The sequence below is a fragment of the Orycteropus afer genome, unplaced genomic scaffold, assembly GCF_000298275.1.
Source record: "Orycteropus afer afer isolate SDZICR_OR568_19922 unplaced genomic scaffold, OryAfe1.0 scaffold00632, whole genome shotgun sequence".
In the NCBI taxonomy this organism is placed as follows: Eukaryota; Metazoa; Chordata; class Mammalia; order Tubulidentata; family Orycteropodidae; genus Orycteropus; species Orycteropus afer.
Genome location: NW_006922219.1, coordinates 256,714 through 266,100, shown reverse-complemented (window position 1 = coordinate 266,100; position 9,387 = coordinate 256,714). Strand labels below are relative to the sequence as shown.

The following is a 9,387-nucleotide window of genomic DNA, read 5'->3' as shown; positions in this document are numbered from 1 at the left end:
ACCTTTTCCTTAGCTATACATAGGTTCTGTGGTAGTTCAGTTTGCATGTCAACTTGGCTGGGCCTGGTTGAGTGGCTGGGCAGCTGGATGTAGTATTCCCCATGATGAGACTGGTAATCAACTCCATGTTGGAATCTATTATGAGCAGTGGAGTAGCTGCCTTAGGGATATGGTCTGCTTCCTGTAAATAAGGAGAAGCCTTGGGGAACGGTCTCTAGCTTATGGCATGCTTGAACCCTGCTTGTACCTGTGTCATTGTTCAGCAACCTGCCATGATCTACCAACTTGGGACTTTCTTTCTTTCTTTTTTATTATTGTCATTTGCATGAAAATTTACAGAGCAAATTCACTTTCCATACAGAAGTTGACATACACTTTGTCTCATGACATTGACCACAATTCACCACAATGCAACAGCTCCCCTCCCACTTCCTCTCGACAGTCACCTCTTCACCTTGGAACTTTCAATGGATTTGAATGAATGGTCAACCATACGGTTTGGTAACATCGGGACTGTGCCATTTTATTTGTTGACCTTGGACTTGTTAGCCTCAGCAGCCAGTAGCTGCCTGAGTGAAGAGATGCCTTTAGCTTCAGTGGGCCGGGAGCAAGAGGCAGAGCTGAAGCCCAAGGTCAAGAGGCTTTCACTCAGCCCCTAGAGCTTGGCATTTTGAACTCGAACTTAAAGCCTCCAAACTGTAAGATAATAAACTCCTGTTTGTTAAGGCCATGCCATTTGTGGTATATACCTGTCAGAGAGGCACTAGGTAACCGGAACTGAATATGGTATGGAGAGAGTGGAGTGTTGCTCTGACAGATGCTTAAACTGTGGAAACAGGGGTGGAGTGCATTCTTGACCCAAGATCCTAGCAGAGAGACCTGGAATGCAGCATGAGAGATGCCAGGAGCATAGCCAAGAGACCAGCCTAAAGGACAGCAGTAGCAGAACCCAGAGATTGGCATGAGACAGTGACAGCATTACCAGCCCACAGAGTAGAAAGCTCGATGCCATTGTGCAGGCAGCTTCCCAGCAGTGTGGGTTGCCTTCAGGCATTAATTGGTAGAAGAGAATGACATGAAATGGTGTAGCAGCTTGGCTATTCCATAGAGCAAGAAAGCTGAATGCTTTTGAGGCAGGAAGATTTCCTGCAGAGTGGGTTGTCTTCAGCATTAATCAGCAGAAGTGGAGAGACTAAGGAATAGGAAGCAGAGCTGCCTCAGATCAAGGGTAGGACCATGGCCTTTGGAGGTGGAACCACCACAGCCCCCTAGATTTCAAAGAGCCAGACCTTCACCAACTTGGTTCTGGTTTGTAAGGCTGCTGGTTCATGTGGGCCAGTAGCATGGAGCCATAGCTGCTGCCCAAGAGAGAGGAGGCAAGGTTACCATGCCCAAGAGGTAGAGGAATGGACCCACCAGGCCAAGGGGGTAAAGTCACCACTCAGGAACTAGGGGATTAGAACCACCCCAGTGAAGGAGATCTATCTGTACAGATGCCACCTATTGAAGATCTATACAAGTGCCAAGTTGACAAGGCGTGGAATTGTAGTCATTAAGTTTGTGTGTCAACTTGGCTGGGCCTGGTTGAGTGTCTGGGCAGCTGGAAGTAGTATTCCCCATGATGACACTGGTAATCAACTCCATCATGGAAGCTACTGTGGGCAGCTGAATAGATCCCCTAGGGATGTGGTCTGCTTCCTGTATATAAGGAGAAGTCTTGGAGAGTGGTCTCTAACTTAGGGCACTCTTGGACCCTACATGTAGCTGTGTCATTTTTCAGCAGCCTGCCATGCTCTGCTGACCTTGGGATTTACAGTGGACTTGAATGAATGGCCTCCTATATGGTTTGGTAACATCAGGACTGTGCCATTTTCTCTGTCAACCTTGGACTTGTTAGCCTAGCAGCCAGTAGCTGCCTGAGTGAAGAGATGCCTCTAGTTTCACTGGGATGGGAGCAAGAGGCAAGAGCTGCAGCCCAAGGTCAAGGGGCTTTTACCCAGCCCCTAGCCTGGCACTTTGAACTCAGACTTAAAGCCTCCAAATTGTCAGATAATAAACTCCTGTTTGTTAATGCCATCCCATTTGTGGTATATTCTTCTCAGAGCAGCACTAGGTAACCAGAACAGGCTCTTCTTCCATCTTCAAGTCAGCAATGGTTTCTTGAGTTTTTCTCACATCAGTCATACACTTTGACAAGGGCTCTTCTGTCTCCTATTTCAACTTTTTAAGAACCCTTGTAACCAGACGGCTGGTGGTTCAAACCCACCAGCCACTCCTCGGAAGGAAGGTTGGGCAATCCTACTTCCGTAGTGATACTGCCTCGGAAACCCAAGGAGGGGTCGCTATGAGTCAGGTTTGATTCGACGGCACATAACAAAAACAACAACAACAAGAACCCTTGCGATGACTTTGGGTCCTTGGTAGTAATCTGCGTTTTTAACATTGTCTGATTAGCAGGTTTAATACCACCTGCAATTTAAATCTCTCTTAGATTATAACATAATTATTTGCAAACTTCAAGATTAGGTTTGTGGCATCTTTCTGGGGCCATTATTCTGCTTACACGGTTGGAGATGTTTTAAATCTAGAGATCAGTTGGGGAGAATTGACATATTAACAACAGTGAGTCTTCCAATTCATAAACGTGGTACATCTCCATGTTCATTTAGGTATTTGATTTCTCTGATGATGTCTAGCACATTTTAATGTAGAGGTCTGATACATTATTTGCTTATATTTATCCCTGGGTATCTGGTATTTTCTGATGCTATTGTAACTGGCATTATTTTTATATTTCAGTTACCTATCATTTATTGTCTATATAGAACTGCAACTGAGTTTTGTCTTTTCATCTTGCATCCAGCCACCTTTTAACTTTATATACTAATTCTGATCTATCTAGTGAAATTTTAAATTGAATTTGAATTAATTTTGTTTTTTATTTCAAGGGCTGGGGGAGGGTTGATTGTTTCACTATTAAGCATACTGCTAGCTGCAAGCTTTTTTTGACAATCAGATTAACTAAACAAACGTTAATAAAGAATCTGCCACAACTAGAAACACTGCACAGTAACATCCATCAAGCTGGACTTGAAATACTGGCATTTCCACATTTTCATTTTCCAGGAAAAAAACAAATACTACATCTGCCTTCCATCTTCCAATTTTGACATGAAAGTATCTAATTAGGTTTTCACTTTCTAGATCTTGCAGCACGCAGAAGCAAACCAGAGAGAGGCTAAAATGGATGCTGAGTACCAACCAAAGACTTATAGCACAAACTGATCACAAATAATGCTTTACTGTCTTTTCCTTTCTTGATTCTGTTTGTTCTGTTTTATTTTATATTTTGATTGATATTTTGTTTGGCTGCATTAATTCTAAATTTTTGAAAAAATTTATATGACCTGTATACCATCTGAAATATTACATACTAGAAAGCCTCTGTCTGCTGCCATCATTTATGAAAGACAATTTATTATCAGATAATCTGATGAACTTTTTCCATTATAAACTTTCTAGTGGGCATTTCTACTTAAACTTAATACTTGAAATGTTTTCTCTACTTCCAACATTCTTACTTCCATCAGAGTAACCATATCAGTGTCTTTTTCTATGTCCACAATCTTGGCACCACATCCTGAAATTACAGTCCTAGCAATAAACAATCAGAACATGAAGTAATGGCCTAACTCAAATTTCTGAACATCCTATTGCTAGATTTTCTCATTTTAGAAGCGACTTGTTTTCAGTATTGGCTGAATACCCATCTTTGATAAATATAGATGCCTGAGTCCTACCTTCACACAATATGAATTTGTGGATTGGTGGTGGCACAGCCTTGTAGTTGTAAAAAGTCTCACATGGGAGTTCATTCTATATCATTTGTTAACAATAATATCAGAATAAATCTTTCTCTGAACACTGAAGTTTAGCTGACAGCACAGTTTCCCCTTCTTAGAGGCATCTTTATCTTTTAAACATGAATAAAGAGGATTCTTAGATTATTATTTCCTGATCTCTCAAGCCATTGATTGATGCTGTGCATTGATTTAATCCTATATCAATTACCTATTGATCACCTGCTCTGTGGCATGGGATTTTTAAAAGTTTCTTCCAACAAAATTGTCTATTGAATCATCTAACAATATTTTCTATAAGAGCTGTGATCAGGGATTGTATCTGTTTCCTGCAGAACCCTCCAGAATCTATTATAGTACGTGGCATGTAGTAGGCACTCATTTAATACTTGTTGGTTACTGTAATTACATATTTTCAAATATTAAAATCAACTATGCTGAAACTTCTGGTGCATGCATTGGAATGTTTTTAATAGAAATGAATGCACTGTTATGACTAATTTTAAACAAGTAAAAAAAGAAAGACAGACATGTAGTGAAGGAATTTGAGTATGCAAATATTGAGGATTATTTTTAGAACTAATGAATTAAGAGATTTCTTTATTTTACAAGGAAACTATTGGATAAAGCATGTAGCTAGTGAAGGTATGAAATGCAGCTAATGAACTTCATTTTGGCAAATTATAATTATGTTTGTTCTCAGTAATTAACTAGATAAAATGATACATAATTGTATTAACAATAGAAAGTCATTACATCAATATTTTTATTGCCAGATGAGTATCTATTTCAAAGTTTCTTGGACCCAAGATTGACAGTGAAGAAATTGAAATCTCACTCACACCACCTTAAGTGTGATAATTATCTCCTTCAAAAGATAATTCATTTATGGGATCACATTGACAACAGCACTTGAAAGATTAGACAGGAAACTTACGCAGCAGTGTGTTGAAGTTACTTGGGGGAGACACCATTCAGAAAAGGAAGGTTAGAATACTTGCACAACTTGAAGAATGTAACCAATGATACTGACTTGTACATGTGGAAATTGTTGAATTAGTATGTGTTCTACTCTATGTTCTCAACAACAGCTGCAAAAATAAAATTAATTAATTAAAAAAACACCAAAATGCTTCAGTTAACATCTTCTCATGCTTAAATAAAAAAAGAGATATTTATTTAATTGAAAATGCCAGTATTTTAATAAGAATATTTGTCAATTTTCAAAGTCAACAACATTTTCCTTTGAAAAATATAAGCTAGTTCAGCAACAAGTATTTCAGATTTTCTGCAATAGCATAATAACCTCCTAATTAAATGACAGAATATTTTATTTCTCAGTTGATTGTTTTATGAGTGGTATGGCACTACATTCACTAGAATGCTTACTGACTCTGCTGATTTAGCTTCAAAAAAAACCAAATTCATTGTCTTCGAGTCATTTCCAACTCATAGTCACCTACCTTGGGTTTCCAAGGCTGTAAATCTTTACAGAAGCAGACTGCCTCATCTTTCTTCTATGGAGCACCTGGTGGGTTTAAACCACTGGCCTCTCACTTAATAGCCAAATGCCTTAACCACTACACTACCACTGCACCACTATACCACCACACCTTGCTCAGTTAGGTTAGGAAGTCATAATATCATTCTGAAATAAGAAAATTTTTATTTTTCCAATGCATTAGTTATTTTAGAATTGATTAAGCAAATAGTGCTCCAGATAAAAATCAAACAAAGTTTTTCACCATGCATTTTACTACTGTTTACACCCCTTATCACAATGGTGTGGGGGAAAAAAAATACTGTAGTATATTCACTTACCATAGATAAAATCAGATGTCCATGGTAATAGATTGAGCAACCACAGTGTAAGACACTTAGTCGTTTTACTCCAGTGTATGTTCACTAGTAATTTTCAGAAAGGTTTGGCCCCTGAATTTTTATTCATAAACATTATACATTAGCATAAGGAATAACAAAATATAACCTCTAAGATTCAAATAAATTTGAGTAAATTCTTTATTTGTAGGAATACAAGTGGTAGTTCATCTAAAGGGAGAAATGGCAGATATGAAACATCTTATGGGATAAGATACCCCGACCTTCAGAATTGAAGGTGTGATAGTAATAGAAAAGCCTATTATAAACATAGAAAGTATTATTATTAGTTATTTTATATACATACTAGTAAATAGAAAGTGTCGGTCTCTTATGATTAGGTGCTGTCACAGCCTTAAAGGACTTTCCATCAGAGTAGTGTCATTTTTTGAAAAGGTCAAGATACTGAAGTCTGACAGATTTGTGTTTTAATCTTGCATTTTTGTTTTGAAGTATTATACCCCAACAAGTTAGTAAACTTCCTTGATCTCAGATTTTTACCAGAAAAATGCAAACAACGATACCTAAATTTCAGAGATTCAGAGATACTGTGCAGATTCAATGAGATACTATGTATAAATCAGGATGACATGTTTCATGGGTATTATTATGGAACAAATGCAAATGGTTAACTGCTTGGCTAAAAACTGAAAGGTTAGCAGTTCAAATCCAACCAGAGAACTACAGAGAAGTTCTTTGTCACTGTGGCTCAGAATCCACTTAATAGCAACCACCAACACAACATTGTTATTAGAGATTGCTGGGTGATGCAAAGTGTTATGCCCTCAACTAGCCTAAAAGTTGGCAGCTTGGACACATCTAGTGGCCCTGTGGAAGAATGGGAATCTGCTCCTGTAAAGATTATAGCCAAGAAAACTCTGTGGAGTAGTTCTATTCAGTGAAATATGGCGTCATCATGTCTCCGAATCGATGTGATGGCAGTAAGTTTTTGTATTATCATTTTTAATCCTCCTATTCAGTTGATGTTTGTTCTGAACTCTGAATTCTTATGAAAAGCCACTTTAATGCTCCTTTGACATCTTTGTTCCTCAGAGTGTATATTAAGGGGTTAAGGCTTGGGGTGATTATGGTGTAGAAGAGGCTAAGAAATTTATCCACAGTGTATGAGGAACTTTTCTGTGGTTGCAAATACATGTAGATGGCACTGCCATAGAAGAGGGTGACCACAGTGAGATGAGAGCCACAGGTATTAAGCACCTTCTTCCATCCTCTGCCTGACTTGATCTTAGTCACAGCTTGAGTGATGACCCCATATGACACAAGGATGACACCGAGTGGCAGAAGAAGGTAAATTACCCCAAGTATGTAGATGAAAACATCTATTATGTTGGTGTACTCACAAATAATCTTAAGAAAGGCAGGTATCTCACAAAAGAAGTCATCTATTGTATGATGGCCACATCGTGGCAGTGAAAAAATAAAGGAACTCACACCTAGAGCACCACCTAGGCCAGTCAACCATGATGCTGCTACCATCTTCTTACAAAACCGAGGGTGCATGACAACCACATAGCGCAGGGGTTGGCAGACTGCTGCGTAGCGATCATAGGCCATGACTGCCAATAAAAGGCATTCTGTTGCACCAAGGTCAAAGGCAATGAAGAACTGCAGAAAACAACCTGCATATGTGATGGATTTTTTTGGCCCCCACAGATTTACTAGCATCTGGGGGACAATACTAGTTGTGTAGCAAATGTCCAGAAATGAGAGGTTAGTAAGGAAGTAGTACATTGGTGTTTGCAGTCGGCTGTGTAGTGAAGATACCAGAATAATTGCTGTGTTACTTAGGAGAGTCATAAGATAGAAAAGCAAGACAGCCACAGAGATGATGGGCTCCAGTTGGGGTTGGTCAGAAAAACCCAGCAAGATGAAACCACCACCTGAGCTGGTATTGAGTGTGCCCATTATCTTCAATCCTTGATCTACATAGAAAAGGATTAAGAAAGAACCAGAAAGTTGAAACAACAGATTATACATTCTTATTGTTCATATGAGTTGGGTCCGACTTAACTGCACATAACAACAACAGCAACAACAATAACATTGTTCATATGAGGACTCAATATTGTGAAGAACATGCTCTCCAGTGAAAGACTCCCAAATTAAAATATCTTACAGGACAGGACTACTTTGTGTTCAATGAATAAGCTACCAAAAGAACTGTGTTCTATATTTTGAATAGCTAAAATGACCATCATTACCCTATTGCCAGGGAGCTCTGGTAGCATAGTGGCTAAGGCACTTGACTGCTAACCAGACGGCTGGCGGTTCAAACCCACTAGCCACTCCTCGGAAGGAAGGTTGGGCAATCCTACTTCCATAGTGATACTGCCTCGGAAACCCAAGGAGGGGTCGCTATGAGTCGGGGCCGACTCGACGGCACATAACAACAACAACAACAAACATGGGATTTTAACTGTCTTGATAATATTCTGCTCTATTTCTTAACTTGAGTAGGTGAGTGATCATTTTATTATGCTTTATAATATTCAGAATATAAAATATTTCATAATAGTTTTTTAAAAGGAAAAATGGCAGTCAAAATTCCAGATTTGTTGAAAATAACAACAACAACAACCCTATTGCCAGAGGTGGAAATGTCTACTCAAGAGCCAATATCTAAAAACAATACAGCCTTTTCCTTTTTGGTTTTTGTAAAGGATAGTGTTGATTGGTCTGTTACATTTGATGTAAATCTTGTCAGTTATAATTTTCTTCGTGTTCATGATGTTTCCTTACCAACGGAAGTATTTCTTTTAGGTTTATGCTGTAATAGTTATTATTTCTATTGTGGTTTCTTTTACTTCTTAGAAAATCTTAGCACTTTGCAAAATAAATATGAAGGTAAGCATTTACCACTTTCTATTCGCATTTTTTCACACTTTTTTTATCCATTCAAAATTTATTTCAACATATGTTTTTGAGGTCTAGGTTTGAATTGATAAATATTACTAGATATTTCATCAATTTTCACGTGCTGATTTTGAAATAGGCTTTCACTGCTCATGAATTTGTAATTGTTCTCTTTCCATATTCAACATTCTAATGTAAAATGAGGAGCTCTGGTAGTGTAGTGCATAAGGCACTTGACTGCTAACCAGAAGGCTGGGGGTTCAAACCCACCACCAGCCACTCCTCAGAAAGAAGATTGGGCAATCTACGTCCATAGTGATAGCTTCGGAAACCCAAGGAGGGTTTGTTATGAGTCGGGGCTGACTCCAAGGCATATAACAACAAAAACAACAATGTAAAATGAACTTGTCTCTATTTTTGGAGATGTCCATTTTGTTGCAATCATCTATAAATCTTATTTTAAATAAGATTATCATCTGCAATAATTATTTTAAAATATTTATTGCCTGATAGCATTTCTGGACCTTGCAAAACAAATCCTCAATTATTACTCTTCTTTATAAAAAGTTTTAACTTTTTAACTTGTTATTTTTCCAAATACATTTTGAAATCAATTTGTTACAATGCAATATATATATATTCCTTAAAATATCTGTATTAAAAGTTTCACTTAAAATAATCATTGTCTTTTTGGAAAAAATGGGATGTCTCAATTTATTCATATTTCCCTCTTTGATAAAGGTGAACAATGATTTCTTTATAAAAAATATTCTCC

General features: G+C 38.0%; 1 protein-coding gene across 1 annotated transcript; it reads right to left on the bottom strand.

Moving 5' to 3' along the window:
• Positions 1 to 6,710: 6,710 nt before the first annotated feature.
• On the bottom strand, positions 6,711 to 7,664 carry LOC103210629 (olfactory receptor 2G3-like). The gene has a single exon (XM_007956543.1). The coding sequence runs from the start codon at positions 7,662 to 7,664 to the stop codon at positions 6,711 to 6,713; it is 954 nt and encodes a 317-aa protein (XP_007954734.1).
• Positions 7,665 to 9,387: the final 1,723 nt, after the last annotated feature.